The sequence below is a fragment of the Setaria italica genome, chromosome VI (genome assembly GCF_000263155.2).
Source record: "Setaria italica strain Yugu1 chromosome VI, Setaria_italica_v2.0, whole genome shotgun sequence".
NCBI classification, from domain to species: domain Eukaryota; kingdom Viridiplantae; phylum Streptophyta; class Magnoliopsida; order Poales; family Poaceae; genus Setaria; species Setaria italica.
In genome coordinates, this window is record NC_028455.1 from 33440758 (window position 1) to 33458630 (window position 17873).

Consider the following 17873-nt stretch of genomic DNA (forward strand, 5'->3'; position numbering starts at 1 on the left):
TACAACAAGGAATATTTGGAAATAACATGAAAAGGTTGTAAAGATATTGCACGGACATACTAGAGAGAGCAGTATTGTGATAGTGCGGGAACAATTCAAAACGCATTATGGGATATCTAAAAATTGAGAAACAATAGAATCCGACTATTAGAACAATGCAATTGTACCATAGAAACAATTCGTAACATATCATGGAACATCTGAATAATATAAAAAGAAACATACAATGCACTATAAAAACATAAAATATAATGTGAAAGAGAATCAAGGTATAAAGGACAATGGGTGTTAATTACCAGAAAAATAAAAGCATTCCAAGGAATAATGGATTTCACCGTACAAACAATCCAAAAATATAGCATGAAACATTTCAAAATATAATATGGAACCTTTTAGATATTGTACAAGAAAATGTACTAGTAGCACTTCGAACATATTATTTCTTGAAATTAAATTCTTTTAATATTAAATCAATGTACAAAATGAGTCGGCCACAAGGGACTTCAAAACTGAAAAATACTAGCTGGAACGGAAAGGAACAATAAAAAACAACTTGGGTTAACGTTATGTCATAATGGGCTGACACTTCTAGCTAGGCCAACTACAACGCTGGTACGCACTAAACCATGTAATTAGCAGATGTGATCATGTATTAGCAATAATTGATCATTAGATCAGATCTAACATTTCTTGCCAACCATATAAAGTAATAATACCAAATCTTCTTATATGAAAACGGGGATCCTTCCAAATATTAGGCAGAATGGTTCTCTACGTTCGTGTTCCGTTAGTGCTCATCCGACAGTATAAACAAACATGTTAAAAAATGGACCATTTTCACCCCATACATATGCTATGCTAGTGGCAGCCACCGCAACTGTTGTCCAGCATACGCGCAGGTTTCCCACAAGCACCGGTAGAGAAACGACTTTCGATCCTTAGATAAAAATCTCGAAACGAATTGGATCCGAGACTAAAGAGGCATTAGTCCTATGTCTAAATTTCATAGTCCCTCATAGCCCTGTTAGTCCTGGTTGGTGGTTCCAACCGAGATAAAATTGGAGCTTTTAGTCCTGGTTGGATCCACCAGCCGGGATAAATGGATTTAGTCCCGGTTGGTGGCTTCAGCCGGGATAAAAGGACCGATTTAGTCCCGGTTGTAGCCACCAACTGGGATATCCATAATGCCAGCCTTTATCTCTCCGACTCCTCTCTCTCTCTCTCCCCCTTATCTGCTCCTCTCCCTCAGCACAGATGGCCGGCGCTCCTCCCTCTGCTCCACTCCCTTCCTCCCCGCCTCCCTCCTCTCCCTCTGCTCCCTCCCTCCCCGCCTCCTTGACCTCCTCCTCCAAGCTCCCTCCCCGCGAGATGGCCAACGTGGGTGGGCGTGGGCCGAGCTGCCCGGCGCGGCGCAGGCGGCCTGGTGCGGCGCGAGCTGCTAGGCGAGCTACTAGATTTGATTTACCTTTGTAATGGCTTTGTTACCTGAGTAATGGCTTTATTATGCATAAGTCTAGATCAGAACTGAGAATCTCCGGGTTGTCTAGTTACCTGAGTAATGGCCTGCCATACACCATCCTCACTTAGGAGTTTAAAAAGCCACTTGCTCAAAAGGCACTTATTTTGAATTTCCGAATTCAAAATTCCTAAACCTCCTAACTCCTTTGGAGTGCACAGAATACTCCATTTGGCTAATTTATATTTTCTCTTATGTTCATCCGACTGCCAGAAGAACCTAGACCTATAGTAGTCCAACTTCTTGAGAACAACTTTAGGAGCTTCAAAGAAAGAGAACATGAACATAGGTAAATTTGAAAGGACAGAGTTAATCAGAACCAGTTTGCCTCCTACTGAGAGGAGCTTCCCTTTCCAACTGGCACTTCTGAAATCTTTCCTCTACCATTAACCAATCCGTTCTGGTTAACCTACGATGATGCATAGGAATTCCTAAGTGTAGAAAAGGGAAGGATCCCATTTTACACCCAAACAACTCTGCATACTCTCTTGCATGAGCTTGTGCCTCACCGTATAGAAATACTTCACTTTTATGGAAATTGATTTTAAGGCATGATAACTGCTCAAAAGCACATAGTACTAATTTTAAGTTTTTTGCATCCTCTAGATTATGTTCCATAAAAAGGATAGTATCATCGGCGTATTGTAAAATTGAGAACCCCCATCAACCAGATGTGGGACAACTCCTCGAAATTGCCCATGCTCTTTGGCTCTAGTAATAAGAATTGCAAGCATATCCGCAACTAGATTAAAAAGAAGAAGTGAGAGAGGATCCCCTTGCCGTAATCCTTTCCTAGTTTGGAAGTAATGCCCAACATCATCATTTACTTCAATACCCACACTTCCTTTACTAACAATATTCTCTATCCATTGACACCATATTGGAGTGAAACCTTTCATTCTAAGTGTTTGTTGTAGGAAAGACCAGCTAACCTTGTCATATGCTTTTTCAAAGTCTAATTTCAGCACCACCCTATCAAGCTTTTTCCAATGTAATTCATGTATACTCTCATGCAAAATTACTGCTCCTTCTAAAATGTTCCTTCCTATCATGAACGTTGTCCGGGACCGTCTCACAATTTTCTGAGCAATTGTAGCTGCCCTATTTGCAACTACTTTCGTGAAAATTTTAAAACTCACATTTAGGAGACAAATCGGCCTGTATTGCTGAATTTGTTTTACCTCCTTTTGTTTTGGCAGCAGTGTTATAATTCCAAAATTAATACTATAGAGGGGTAGATTGCCATCCCGGAAGTCATTAAACATCGCCATTAAGTCATTTTTAATGACTTCCCAAAACTTTTCATAAAACTCAGTGGGAAAATCATCCGGCCCTAGAGCTTTATTATGTTTCATTTAAAAAATAGTTTCTCTAACCTCCTCTTCAGTAAACCTGGATGTAAGGAATTGATTCTCAGCTTCTGAAACTTGAGGAATATCGGTCTTTTGAGACTCATCCATAGAGAAGTTATTTATCTATGATGGCCCACAAGACCTTTATAATAGTTTGTAATATCCCTTTAAGGTTATCATCACCTTTTATTATTCCTTCCTCTTGGTCAATCTGAAAAATCCTTGTCTTTCTATGTTTCCCGTTTGCTACCAATTGGAAATATTTTGTGTTTATGTCCCCTTTGAGTAATTTAGTGGTCTTTGACCTTTGGTACCATTTAATCTCCTACTCTCTAAGTAGGAAGGCTAGTCTTTATTTGAGTTCATGCTTTAAAGCAATTTCTTCCTGTTTCAAAGGTTCTGATTCAACTTTTTTATCTAACTCATCTACCTTCTTAATGAGCTCTTTCTTTTCTTTTTTTGTGTGCTCCGCTTACATTTTTGGCCCACCCTTTTAGAAACTGTCTACGTCATCTATTTTTATTTTGCCAAACCTGCATAGGAGTTGAGCCTTTACTCTCCTTATACCACACACCTCCAGAACCATCTCGTAAAAGCCATCACGTAGCAGCCATCCTAGCTCGAAACGAAACAAAGGCGGGCTACTACTATGTGTCCCGGTTCCATTATTGAGAAGTAATTGTGTGTGGGTAGAGATTTCTCTACTCATTGCCACAACAGTTGACAAGGGAAACTTTTGTTCCCACTCTGTGCTTACCAAAATTCTGTCAAGTTTTTCATATGTAGGAGTGCTCAATGAATTGGCCCAAGTAAATTTTTGTCTAGACAACTCTAGCTCCCTTAAATTGAGGCTGTCTATGATAGCATTAAACAAAAAGGGCCATCGGTCATCATATCTATCATTATTTTTCTCACTAGGATTACTAGTAATGTTGAAAACCCCACCAATCAAGAGAGGTAATGATTCCTTGCTGCAAGTATGAACTAGCTTGGCTAGGAAAGCCTCTTTGTATTCAGGCTGAGCAGCTCCATAAACTGCTGCTAGAATCCATTTGAAACCATCCTCTTTATTTCTAAGGTGAAATTTAATATAAAAGTCACATTCACCAATGCTACCGATATCAAAGACATCTAAGTTTACTCCCAATAAATTGCCTCCCGATCTGCCATGAGGTTCAGTCCAATGCTACAAAAAATTCCTCCCACCACAAAAATTACTAAGGGCCCGTTTGTTTCGCAGGAATTGAAACCCATTCTAAGAAATACATTCTAGACATTGGATTCCACCAGAAATGAATTACTCAGAATTTGATTCAATTCATTTTTTTTGTTTGGGTGTTGATGGAATTCTTCTCCATGAATCAAATTCCATATTCTGTTTGGATAACTAAGTATGGAAGCCACAACCTGGGCCTGGGCCGCCAAAGTGCCATCCCGCCTGGGCCTAATCTGGCCCGGCTGATCTGCGCCATTCATCACAATGGATGGTTCTCCATTCGTTTCGCACGAGCAAAAACGCCCACACGTGCTAGTTCTGGAACCCTAGCGCATTCTCCTCCTCCTTTCTTTCTTCAACGCCGCCGGTGGAGTGAGCCAAGCCGAGCGAGTGAGGAGTGGTGGCCACCGGTGCTTGCCTGCGGTGGAGGGATGGCGGCACCGTCGCTGGCCCACTCGCCGGCGCCCGCGCTCCCTTGTGGGTGAGCGCGCCGCCATCAAGCGGCCTAGCGGTGGCGCCATGGCATCAGCCCACGAGGAGCCCTTCCCGGAGTTCTCCGACGAGTGGAGGACGGCGAGTCAAGCCGCCTCCCTAGCCTTCCCCTTGGTCTACCGGCGGCCGTCGGTCAAATCCGGCAGTCGCCGTCTCTTCGCGGAGGAGGGGGTGGCGGCGGAGGGGGCGACGGAGGAGGAAGAGGGGGTGGCGGAGGAGGGGCTGGCGGATGGGGCATTGGAGAAGGAGGCGGCGGAGGAGGGGGTCGTGGTGCGGGAGGAGGCGAGTCAGAGTCGGGGGCGGCAGCATAGGGGCGAGAAGGAGTCGGGCAGGCGTTGGGGGGAGGAGAGTCGGGGGCAGGAATTTGTTTCCTGATTTTTTGTTGGGAATCTGGGGAAGGCAAGGTGGAATCACGAGGAATCATCGTTTCCAATTCCGGGGGGAGACAAACATGGTGACCTTGGAGACTAATTCCAATTCCATCTGATTCCAACAAACAAACAGGCCCTAAGTGTAATGTGAGAGAAGTTCTTTCCATCTGATTCCAACAAAACAAACAGGCCCTAAGTGTAATGTGAAAGAAGTTCTTTTTACTGGTTTCCAAAAGAGCAATGAAATCTAATTGTTGCTCCTTAGAAGTATCAGAAAGAAATCTAGATTTAGCCAAGTCACTAAGACCTCCGCTATTCCAAAAAATTCCTTTCATTTTGAATCCTTCTTAAATTTCTTAACACATTTCACTTTGCACTTGTTCTTCTTAGAAGATAGTGCACTAGCTTTTTTTCTTCTTAAAAACAGCCTTGAAATCACAACTTACGTGATAGCTGTCATCATCAAAGATCTCTTCCACTAGATCACCACATAAGTGATTGAGAGAAGTACTGTTAATTAATTCCTCATCCTCCTCCTCACTCTCACTGTTACGTACATACTCTTCCTCTAGATCATTGCAGAGAAAAGCATACTCTTCTTCTAGATCATTAGAGAGTTGCTATATATATATATATATATATATATATATATATATATATATATATATATATATATATATATATATATATATATATATATAGATGGGCAAACCAAGCTTACATCACAAGATGACAGCAAAGAACATTGCAGAGAAAAGCATCACTACTAGTCCAATATAGCACACAATACAGCAGCGAGCCCCTTAAATAATCATCTTGAGAAAAGTTGAGAAGTAGATTCATTTCCCTTACATTTACAGCAGGCGGTATCAATCAAGCTCGTAGACTTATTAGGTTCTTCACTTGCTCATACTTTGGTAAGTGCTAGAATATTCTTCGGTGCACGGTCTGAGATGCCGAGCAGAAAATGGACTAGCTCCTGAATATCGTCACCATTATTATATACGAGTTCAGCAAACTTTGGCCTCTTGAAGATAGCACTTCCTCGGAGCTGTTTCCATCGCGAGGGATTCATGTAAGTTACCAGCTGTGAGCTACTTCATGCAAGAGGAACAAAGGACTTTAAGAAAAGTGAAATAAGTACCTTATGAGACCGCATGGTGACTTTCTCCAAATTAGGAGAGTTCTGCAGCAAGGGGCCCAGTAACTGGAAATTGTCACTAAAACCAAAATAGTTCATTTCTTGAAAAAAACTGCAGTCAAACAGCAGCAAGGTTCTAAGGTTGATAAATGTAGGGAATTCAACTGGCTTTACATCTGGCAGAATCTGAAATCAAGAGAGATACAACTAGTTAAGTCGTTCACGCATTACATGTGTGCAAGCAGATAAACGAATATCATGTTTTGTTTAGCGTTTGGTTCAGTACTCCCAAGAGAATGTTGCATGAATGTTAGAGGTTGTCGATAAATAAGAGCAAATATGCAGTAATGAGTTTAACTAGATTGATTTTAGAAGCCTATCTGAAACATATCAGTTAAGACTGATCAGATGTATGTAATGGCTGATTATTCTGTTTCTGTTCCTATGTATTTAGGTAGTGAAGTCGTTCACACATTACATGCGTAAATAGATAAACGAATATGTTTTGTCAGTACTCTTAAGAGAAAGTTGCGTGAATGTTAGAGTCGATAACTAAGGGCAAATCTGCAGAGATGACTTCTACTAGATTGATTTTAGAAGCTTATATGAAATATGACAGTTAAGACCCAATCAGATGTAATGGCTGATTTCTTCTATTTCAGTTCCTATATATTCAGGTAGCGAAGCCCAAATTAATCAAGTGTCCATGGAAAATTCTGTGTTTCTTTGTTTTACCAAATAGAAATGGGTGATTCTTTTTACACCGCCATTTTAAGTGCATCTTAGATCCAGACTAAAATTGTATTTGAGTGACACTACCTGTCATGTCATTGGCACAGACTGGTGGTGTAGATAAAAATTACAACTAAAATGATGGTATATATGAATGAAATTATTCCAAACTGGGAAGCAAGATCATCCTCTAATAAGGCGACTACATCGTCTCTATGGCAATACGCAACAACTTAAATAGTAAGCTAAAATAAGGGCTGAGTAAATAGTAAATTAGTAATATCATTTAAGTAAAATAAGTTTTATGTAGATGTGCAAGAAAACGACATTCCAAGATATGCTGAGAAGACCCTCAGGCTACGTTGCTATAAATTGGTGATACTATATACGCGAGAACGATCTTTTTCAATAAAATCATCGCGCAATAAATCAACAAAACCTAAAGTTATTTCGCGTTCCCCTTCTAACTTACAGAGGGTGTCGGAATCATTCGAGGCTCCTGGAAGTTACCAGCGAGTGCCGGTGATGACATTTTCCACCTCACCTTGTTATTCTGATGGTAGGAAAAAAAAACCATGTTCGGTGAAAAAAAAAAAGAAAACTTGTATGTACAACTGACAATAGATGGATAGCCTAATTCTAAGAGTTTGGCATGGGGAATAACTAATGAGTGTAGAATAGTCTACAATTAAGGTTGCTCATTTTCGAGCTAGGAAGGAAAACCTCCTTGCCCGCAGAACAGGTAAAAAATAAAAGTGAACATCATCACTCGCACCCTGAAATGTTTGCTGCAGGTAAACTTTCTACTACGTTTCTTTTTGTCCTTAGATTCCCACAGGAAACCAGTAACGCCAAAAATGTCTCAAAATCTGAGCATACCCTATTTTGTGATGTAAATTTTCTATTTCTTTTTTCCATGATTCCAGGCGATAGATTCATTAGGGTGCTTCTCCCAAGAGGTGCTAATAACAGAAATTTAACAGTGGCTTTCAACACACAAATATCTTTCTATCAAAGAAAGAAAGGCGTACCTTTTGAAGAAAGCCCGACAGCTCCAGACTTGTCACATTGTATAGAGTGCTAAGAAGCTTGAGTTGATAATTTCGGAAACTTGTCTTGAATTCGGGGTAACCGATAAGTATCGACGCCTTCTCAAGGGACAACATCTCGTTTACTGAAATTAACTGGGTACCCCAGTCGAGTATTCGCAGGGAAGTAAGACGAGGAGCCGTTATAACCAGCTGGTCGTCGTCATGGTCGTCGTCATGGCCGCCGTTATCGATGTAGCAATCATCTATAACCAAGCTCCCCAGTGAGTTAGAGGTGACACTGCGACAACAGATCTTACATTCTTCCAGTTCCATAACCTCAAGAGCCACGCACACCGAACCGACCACCTCCGCAAATCTTTCGTCCAGGGACACGTTGGCAAGGTGTAGCACTGTGAGGCTGGGCCCCAAATCCGGAGGCATCTTGATCCAGGTATGAGACCCGCCGCCGAAGATCTCATAGCGAAGCGCTCTGAGGGAGCAGTAGTTGAAGGCGTAGCGCATCCATCTACCAGCATCCGTACGGCTCGCGTGAGTATCCAGTAGATGCAGGGACAGCGTGTCCAGGCCTGATCCGTCCTCACGATTGAGCAAAAGCGAGTCTCCGAAATCCTGGAACCTGTCGAGCTGCTCCTGGGTCGGGTGCCCGTAGCTGCTCTCGAAGAACTCTGTCTGGTCGAGGTCGAGGCAGGGGGCGGAGCGCCAGAGGTGTCGCCACCTGCGGGACAGCACGCAGGTCTGCACCGTCTGCCGGGCCTTCATGCGGGACATGATCTCGTGGAGGAGGCAGTCCGGCAGCGCGCTCAGCCGGTCCCCGGTGGAGCTGCCTCCATGGGTCTCCTTCCTCTTCCTGTTCCTGTTCTTGTGGGGCTCCATGGGCGCACAGTGCAGGAAGCAAGATCTGCGGATTGGCAATCGCTGTAGGAAAAAAAAACGCACCGTGTTTAAAGAAATCCAGAAGCTAATTCGACAACAAGTTGTCGAAACTGGATGGACTAGGAAAAGAGCAAAGTTTGCACAATGACGATTGATTTGAGGAATTCTTGGGCTATCATGCATCATAATCAGGGTAAAGTATTAGGAGGGTGGTGAAAGAAGAAGGATCGGAGGAACATACGCAGAGGCTGACCGACCGGAGATGTGCGTGGACTCGGCCGTCCACCCGTCCAGGTGCTTGCAGCGATTGAAGGATCGCCGGGGAACGATGACCTAGCCGAACCGCCGCCGGAAATAAACCTGCTCCGCCGGGACGGTGGGAGTAAATAAAGGAGAAAAAAACGGGTTTTTTTTATAAGGACAGTTATGACCTGTTTGGATGACGACCTGGAACCACGCCTGGGATTTCAGGCATGTTTGATTACTCTTACTTATTTTCAGCACCCATCATATCGAATGTTTAGATACTAATTAGAAATATTAAACGTAGATTATTTATAAAACTCATTACATAAGTGGAGGCTAAACGGTGAGACGAATCTATTAAACCTAATTAGTCCATGATCTGATAATGTGTTGCTACAGTAAACATTTGCTAATGATGGATTAATTAGGCTTAATAGATTTATCTCGCCGTTTAGCCTCCATCTGTGTAATGGGTTTTTGTAAATAGTCTACGTTTACTACTCCTAATTAGTATATAAATATTTGATGTGACACGTGCTAAAAATAACGCCCCAGCGTCTAGCACCTTAGCATGGGCCAGGCCGAAAAGCCTAGCTAGCTCTAAATTTTGAGGGTTTTACTTTTTTTACTATCCTTAAGAGTGGTCTCTCTCTTCAACGATTTGGAATATTTATCACCTGGGTGTAACATCCCCAAATTTTAAACATTTAAAAATAAGGATCTTTAAAAATTTTCCTTCAAATATCCATAAAAGATAACCCTCTCTCTTAATACTCCAAACTATTTTGAATATTTACACTCAAACAAAAGAAATATGAATGCTTTGAGTACTTTAGAATTCTATGAATAATCCAAGGTCCCAAACCCAACTCCAATTTGAATTATATTCAAATTCAAATCAAACCAAAACCCAAACTAAATAAACCCAACATGGGGGCCACAAGCCCACAATTCTAGCCCAGTGCACGCGCCAGCCACTCGACTCGCATCCTCCATCCCGTAAGTGGAAAACCTATCCATTTTTCGGAAGATTTTTTCTCCCTCATTTGAGATTCATGCAAAATAACTCACATTGTTGGATCCCCACAACCCTAACACACATCACCCTACCCCTGCCTCCTCCACCCCCGCTATTGCCGCCCCAGCGCCGCTGTGCAGCCCGACCCCGCTGCGGTCTCGCCCCCGACGCCGGCGTGGCCCCCGCACGCCCCCGGCGCCACCGGGCCACTTGTCATCGCCGGAGAAGAAGCTTCCAAAAATGTTGGCTGAACTTTGTCGAAAAAATGTTAGTTCAACTTTTCCTTAAAAAATGTTGGTTCATCTTTCCCTGAAAAAATATTTATTCAACTTTTTTCTAAAAAATGTTGATTCAACATTTTTCTAAAGAAAATATTGATTCAACAATTCTCATCCAACATTTGTTTCATTCCCCACGCTGGTTCACCTAAGGCTACAATAGAATAGAATAATTAGCTAATTAGCGCCAGGCAATAGTTATAGTAATGGATTTAATTGTTATACACCTTTCGGAATATAGATAGGACCCCGTAGGATGCCGTCGAGTCGGATGCGATGCCCACACTCTTCCTTGCGCTTTCGGCCCATGATGCCCTGGCCTGCCTTCCTTCTCCGCCGCGCCTCCCCCGATGAAATCGCTGAGACGCTGACCACGCCCCCCGCGCGCCGCACGTCAACCACTCCCGGTTCCGCCGCTGCCCCCGACGTGCTGCCCTGCCGATCTCTCCGCCACCTCATACGCACAAGGCGCGAAAGCTTTGCCCTTCGGAGTTCAGAATTGTGTCTCTGTGTATTCTTCACGTTTTATTTTCATTTTCTTTTTTCTAATTACTCTCTGGGTTATCCAACCACTTAACCCTATATAAACAGTCACTGCTCCCTTCCACCTGATCGAATAACAAACTCACAAACCCAAGCAATAATGGCGGCCGCCACCGTGGCGCCGTCCGCGTCCTCCTCCCACCGCGCCGTCGCCGTCCTCCTCCTCGCCGCCGCCCTCGCGTGCCATCTCAATGCCGTCGCGGCCGCCGACCCCGAGTGCCATTGCCCTGGTGACTGATCACGTCTCCCCTTCCGGCCGCCGCGCCATCTAGATATATACATCCTCACGTCGAGTTGTTTATTACTGCTGATCAGCTAGTGGTAGTTGAATGGTTTCTGCTGCTTCGCTGACGAGTCTCTTGGCGCGTTGCGTGCAGGAGGGAGGTGCCGCGGCCTCGGCGTCAACTACGGCACGGTGGCCGACGACCTCCCCTCGGCGGCGCGTTCCGTGCAGCTCCTCCGCGCGGCGGGCGCCGGCGCCGTGAAGATCTACGACGCCAACCCGGACATCCTCCGCGCGCTGGCTGGGACGGGGCTGCCGGTCGCGGTCATGGTGCCGAACGAGGCCATTCCGTCGCTGGCCTCCTCCCGCGCCGCCGCGGAGGGCTGGGTCGCCGCCAACCTCGCGCCGCACGTCCCGGCGGCGCGGGTGATGTACCTGCTCGTCGGCAACGAGGTGCTCTCCAACCGCGCCGCCGCGGGCTCCACGTGGCGGGCCATCGTGCCGGCGATGGCCAACCTCCACCGCGCCCTCCGCGCGCACGGGATCCGCAAGGTCAAGCTCGGCACCACGCTAGCCATGGACGCGCTCTCGGCCTCATACCCGCCGTCCGCCGGCGCGTTCCGCGGCGACGTCGCCGAGGCCGTGATCCGGCCGCTGCTCCGGTTCCTGAACGCCACGCGCTCCTTCTACTTCGTCGACGCGTACCCGTACTTCGCGTGGGCGGCGAACCGCGACACCATCTCCCTCGACTACGCCCTGTTCCAGGGCGCGGCGAGCTCCCACTACGTTGACCCGGGCACGGGGCTCACCTACACCAACCTGCTCGACCAAATGCTCGACGCCGTCGTCGCCGCCATGGGCAAGCTCGGGTACGGGAACGTGAAGCTGGCCGTCTCAGAGACCGGCTGGCCGAGCGCCGGCGACGCGGGCGAGTCCGGCGCCAACGTGCGCAACGCCGCCACGTACAACCGCAACCTCGCCGCGCGGATGTCCAAGAACCCCGGCACGCCGGCACGGCCGGGGGCCAAGATGCCGGTGTTCCTCTTCTCCCTCTACAACGAGGACCAGAAGCCCGGGCCGGGCACCGAGCGCCACTGGGGGCTCTACTACCCGAACCAGACCAGGGTGTACGAGGTCGACCTCACCGGCCAGCGGCCGTCGCGGTCGTACCCGCCGCTGCCGCCCGCGGGCGACACGGACAGCTCGCCGGCGTGGTGCGTGCTGGCCAGCGGAGAAGGCAAGGCGGCGAACGAGACGGCGGTGCAGGCCGCGCTGGAGTACGCGTGCCAGCAGGGGAGCGGGACGTGCGCCGCCATCCAGCCCGGCGGCGCGTGCCACGAGCCGGACACGCTGGACGCGCACGCCAGCTACGCGTTCAACTCCTACTGGCAGCAGTTCAGGAACGCTGGGGGCACCTGCTTCTTCAATGGACTTGCGGAGGCCACCACCAAGGATCCAAGTGAGTTCATCCAACTAAGCACTCGTCAACTGAGTGTGTTGATCTTGTTCCTTCTGCTCTTGCATTTCAGCCATTGATCTGTTACGTGTTTTGCAGGCCATGGATCATGCAAGTTCCAAAGTTCTCTGGACTAACAGCGCAGCAGGAGCTGATAGCATCATCACATAGGATTAGCTAGTGAGGAAGGCCATCGCCATGGATGCCCTTAGAATTGCTACTATTCTTTCCATTTCTCTGTAGGAACTTGATGAGCAAAGCATCGCTGTAATTCTAGTCAGTGTAGCACTGCTCTCAGGTGAATTACATTGGTTTGCAGGCAGCTCACCTGCCTATATCTCCTATCCACAAAGCAAAACTACTTTGAATTGCTCTCCGAGCCCATCGGCGGCGAACTTTGGAAGCTTTGGTTTTTGTTTAAACTGCTCCTCCTAGTTCGCCGGCGGCGAATTCTTTGTTGCTCTGTTTGTTTAAGTTGCTCCCCGAGTTTGCCGCGGCGAATTTTCGATCTGCCGAACCCTACCAAGTTATGATTGTACTTCCGGAATATCCAGGATTGAAGGCAAATTTGGAAGAGTATTTTTGAACTTTCCCATTGCAGAATGCTTCGCCATGTATATATGTAGACCAACTAGGGCGCGCCGCCACTCGCCACCCCAACCCCAGCAGGCGTCGGCGCGTCGCTGGTCCTTGTCTAAGCTGCTCTCTGAAAATACATCAGCCGCCGGCCGCCGGTCAACCTGAGAAGAAGGCCAGAAGGGTAAGTACAATCCATCTGCCCGTAGAACCTTTTCTGTGCTTTTGGTATTTAGGCCTTGCATATTTTAGCTAGCTCTAAACCCTTGAGACCCCTCTTCCATGATCACCACTTCGACCGGAGATCGCGAAGTGTCACCAAAGACTCTAGAGGTTAAAACGAGTATAGGCACAGGGCTACTAGGTTTTGTTTGTTGTTTTTTTAATTTTTTAGGTTTACTGTCCATTAGTTTGGGAAACAACACTCTTTTGGTTATCCTCACTCTATTACATTAGCCAACACAATAGATTTGCACTGGCAGGGAACATGCTGCCAGGGAATGTCGTGGAGTATGCGTACATTAATCCTAAGAGGACGAGAACACTGCTGGAGACACCCTCGCCCTGTTCGATGCTGATGACGATGCACTCAAAGAAGCTAGTGTACTCGTCCGATTCTCTTTCTTTTCTACACATGTTTCACCATTTACCTTTTCCTTTGGACCTTGCAGCTAGTGATAAATCTATGATTGTTTTTTTTCATTTCTCTTTGCAGGATACCTGGGTGTATTTTAGGGATGTAGCTACTGCAAAAAATGTACAATCTGGAATTCTAGGTACGTTTACTTGCAGTAGATCACTACTTTTTTTTGCTTTGCCTTTGATAATTTTTTTGCTGCTTGGACAGGTTATGTTTGCCCTTGGCTTCGTGAAGTTCCATGACAAAACTATTGCTTGGGATGGTCAGACACGTCCTAGCAAGGAACTCATCCATCTAATTCGAAAATATTGCAAGGGCACAAAGGCTCTTATTGTTCAAAGTGCTGATCTTCAAGTCGTTATTCAGGAAAAGCTGATCAGTATATATCTAAATCGTTTCATTTATGTCAAATGATCAACAATCCATGCTAGCTGACTCTATGTGTGTTCAGAACGTCAAGTGTTCATACGAGCATGATGTTGTTGATGAACTCATTTGGGGAATAAAGAATGTCCTTCGTGGGTTTATACTCCAAGAATGGGACAACAAAACAAGGGAGTACCGTGTCTCCCAGTGAGCAAGGGATTGCAACAGTGTTTACAAGATTATTTGATCAATGTCGCGCCAATAAGGGTAACTCTCACACACCCACCACCCCAACCCCAACGCACACAAAAGAATATTCAACTCAAATTAGTAATAGTAGAGTACATAATTATTTTTTAGTTGAGTTATCATCTTAATTCATATCATTGAGTCATATAATTAATTTGATTATCTTCTATTTATTTCAGCTTAATGCAGATTTCATATCAGAAATTGGCTTATTGCGCAATCTTGACATAACTTTAAAGCAGGTTCCCAAGATATTGAGGGAGTCATTTGATGAGCATGTTTGTGAAATTGGTGAACGTATTGAGAAAAACTTTATGTAAGTTAGAGTCCTTCCGAGGATTCTTGTTCCCGAGTTGGCACCAAAATATGATTTCTGTAAGGTACATGCTTATCTATTGGCACCAGAATATGAACATTTGAATACATGGCATAAACTTGTCATTCACTTACATTAAAATAACCATTGTTATAACCGTTGTTATATATAGATGTTTTCACCTGACATAGCACTGGAGATCCAAGAAGCAGATGAACGTGTAACTCAATATCGAGATGAACAGCTTACCATGCACGACAGGGAAATCATTATGGGTGCTCTTAGTACCCTTTTGTCTCTTCCTAAACAAAGAGATGACATTATGATACGTGTGAAGCTTATGGAAGCAGAACTACGTGTAGCAGAGATGATGACGCTTAAAGATGCTTACCAACAGTCTATGAGGTTTGTGCTGTTTTGTTTTCCCTTGTCTCCTAATAAAATTTCGGCAAATCTCTTGCCATCCATTCAAAAAAAAAACAGTCTATGAGGTTTGTGATGCATGTATATGCCATTTATAGGGATATGATTCTTAAGACCAAAAACTGCACCATACAGTGATCTTTTGTTTCTTCTCACAACATCAGTTTTTGTTGTATTGATTTGGGAGGACATTTAGGAGGACACTCCTTGAGACGCCTTCAGGCTTTGCTATTTTTTATGTTAGTGAGGATGTGTTTAAACAGCCTCGGGTATATGTCCTTCACCTCATCCATCTTCAATGCAATTCCTTTTGGTGACTCAGTGATAAACTTTTTCTCACTTTCAACTTTTGCAGCGTATATGGGCACGGTTTACAGATGAAATGGACGCACATGAGGTAAAAAATATAAATCTATCCACATATTAGTTGCTTCTTTCCATACTAATTTGTTCATTGGATCTAATTGAAACAACAATGGTCCAAGCTTTACGGGACTCAAAAGATTGAGTTGAACAATATGTCCTCCCTTGTTGCATTGGTTGTTTAATCCCATCAGAGAATCTGGTAGCATTATTTGCTGCAGATTGTGTTCACTTAGCCAGCGGATCATACGTTCCTAATCTGCAATTGAATATTGCAAGGAGGACTAGCTGGTCACCTTTTAATACACTGGTACAAATGCTATACTATTATTTTCATATATTGCCTAGTAGGATGCAAATAGGTCGACCAAAACCCAATCATAGTGACTTGGTTTTTATGTTTCTCCTTCACCCAGGCTTGGAGCCTGCTTTGAGATAAACATCATAAGCATAGTTGAAATGTAATTACCCACTTGCTAGTTTATTCTGTGCTTGGGGCACGTGGGGTGGGATACATTGGCTAGTGAGTCTGCAGGCAGTGTTGCCTTGCATAGTCTCCTTTAATCTTCTTATTGGGTATACAGAAAGTTTGTTCTTTCCTATACTTGCATGCATGCGATTCCCCCTAATTTCAAAATTTAATATGTATGTTACTTTGTTATTTTGTGTTATCCTGTTTGAAGTTATTGTTCATGTTTTACTTGCATTCATCCCTTTTTTTTTTACTATCCTAGAGTGGACCATTCATTTCTAACATGCTGTCATGGCTGTCAGGTTGTCTTAGCTCTTGGTTTTGTAAATGTTCATGACAAATCTGTTGCTCGGAACAGTTATGATGGTACTGGCCAAGAGCTGAGCAGCCTTATTCAAGATCTGTGTGCACATAAAACTAAATTGATTGTTCAAGATTATGCTCTTAAATCTGTCATCAAGAAAAAACTTGTTAGTATATTCCCTTAATTGTTACATTTATGTTAAATTATTGGTGCAGCATGAATTCTAATGGTGTATCATTTTCAGAAGGTCAAATGTTGCACTAAATTTTCAAATGATGATGACGTTCTTGGTAATTTGATGTGGGGTCTAAAGAATGTCCTGCATGAATTTATTCCTCAAGAGAAGGACGATTTAACTAAAGAGAACTATTTGCCAATGAGCAAGGGATTGCAAAGTGCCTTAGTATCATATGGGATCAGTGTCTCACTAGGACAGGTACTTATTCTCCCTTGCTACCGCACCACTATTGTCTATTCTTTGTACTCTATATACCAATATAGTTGCATATGCGCAGCTTTCGCCATACAACCATCTAACAGGGTGACAAGGATAAATATCTGAGAATACCTTGAGCATGCAGCTTACACGAGAACCTTCAAACATTTAAACAATCCCCAGGCCACCAAAATGTGGCATAAAAGCATCATAAAAAACATAAGCTATTTAACCTCTGATACCAATATTACTATGCGCATTACTATTCCTTTAGCATAAATGACCATCTCCTTATCTAGAATTGTTTGTACCTGGGTTGCTGGGTACAGGTTGATTGCCTTGAAGACCATATTGGTAATCTCAAATTCAAATCCATTGGAGTCTGATTGGTTATGGGAGTCTGATTGGTTTCCTCAGTAGACTGATCACCTCCAATATCCTTGATGCAGGATATAAAGTACCAACTGCTTGAGCATTCTGATAAACTCCTATCCATTATAGTTTACGAAAAAATAATGAATTTCTTATTTTCCTAACCCCCAATAGTTGCAGGGCAACTGCACACTAAAAACAAGTGTTGAACTGTTTCAGATGTAGAGAAAAAGACACATCTTAAATTAGCGAACTGATTATGTAAATTTCACTAAGTACTTCCATAGACCATAGTCTGCAAAAGTGTGTGGAAGCATGCTAATATTTGTTATTTCAGATGGATAGAAAGTTTGTAAACATTCTTGGTTACTTGGTAAATCTTGACTGGAGTTCATCAGTTTTGCCTATCATCTTCCGCAAGTCATTCGATCGTCATGTTTGTCGGATTGGTAAATTAATTGAAGACAAAGTGCTCTATGCAAAAGTGGTTGGGCAGATCCTTGTTCCTGGATCGATATTCCAAATTGATTTCTATGAGGTTGTGAATATTTTGAATTCATTTACATTAAGTTGAGTATCCAGTGTTAAAATATTAACTGATAAATGCCGCTTCCTTTGGTACAGTTGCTACCAAGTGATCTAGCAGGTTGCTATGGTAGCAAAAAGTGTAGAAGAATCGGGGAAATTTATCAATGGGCATGACAAAAGAGTCATAATGGGAGTTCGTGATTATATTTCATTTGTTCATGAAAAGAGAGAATGCTACCTACAGTTTCTCAAGTTGGGGGCTACAGAAGAAGAATTACCTAGTGAACATGATAACGAGCAGACGGTGCATCAATTAATC

General features: G+C 44.2%; 2 protein-coding genes across 3 annotated transcripts; one reads left to right on the plus strand and one right to left on the minus strand.

Moving 5' to 3' along the window:
- Nucleotides 1–5677: 5677 nt before the first annotated feature.
- On the minus strand, nt 5678–9102 carry LOC101762766 (F-box/FBD/LRR-repeat protein At5g22700). Of its 2 annotated transcripts, XM_012846892.2 has the most exons (5): nt 8987–9102; nt 7852–8787; nt 7293–7373; nt 6092–6274; nt 5678–5998 (listed from the first exon to the last, which is right to left on the minus strand). In XM_012846892.2, exons 2-5 carry the CDS (start codon nt 8743–8745, stop codon nt 5855–5857), a joined length of 1302 nt encoding a protein of 433 aa, XP_012702346.2. In that variant the 5' UTR covers nt 8746–8787; nt 8987–9102; the 3' UTR covers nt 5678–5854. The 2 variants fall into 2 exon arrangements, with proteins under 2 accessions (XP_012702346.2, XP_022683200.1); XM_022827465.1 differs by lacking the exon at nt 7293–7373.
- A 2263-nt stretch (nt 9103–11365) lies between these two features.
- Nucleotides 11366–13055, plus strand: LOC101783686 (probable glucan endo-1,3-beta-glucosidase A6). The gene is made up of 2 exons (XM_004973911.3): nt 11366–12512; nt 12609–13055. Exons 1-2 carry the CDS (start codon nt 11381–11383, stop codon nt 12644–12646), a joined length of 1170 nt encoding a protein of 389 aa, XP_004973968.1. The 5' UTR covers nt 11366–11380; the 3' UTR covers nt 12647–13055.
- The last annotated feature ends 4818 nt before the right edge of the window (nt 13056–17873 follow it).

What these genes read in the sequence shown, in the direction of transcription:
- LOC101762766 (XM_012846892.2), bottom strand. Translation starts at nt 8,745, where the DNA reads ATGGAGCCCCACAAGAACAGGAACAGGAAGAGGAAGGAGACCCATGGA. An exon ending in GAATGATTCCGACACCCTCT is followed by an intron (nt 6,275 to 7,292) that starts GTAAGTTAGAAG and finishes TCTTGATTTCAG; the next exon opens with ATTCTGCCAGATGTAAAGCC. An exon ending in TCACCATGCGGTCTCATAAG is followed by an intron (nt 5,999 to 6,091) that starts GTACTTATTTCA and finishes CGATGGAAACAG; the next exon opens with CTCCGAGGAAGTGCTATCTT.
- LOC101783686 (XM_004973911.3), top strand. Translation starts at nt 11,381, where the DNA reads ATGGTGCCGAACGAGGCCATTCCGTCGCTGGCCTCCTCCCGCGCCGCC. An exon ending in GGCCACCACCAAGGATCCAA is followed by an intron (nt 12,513 to 12,608) that starts GTGAGTTCATCC and finishes CGTGTTTTGCAG; the next exon opens with GCCATGGATCATGCAAGTTC.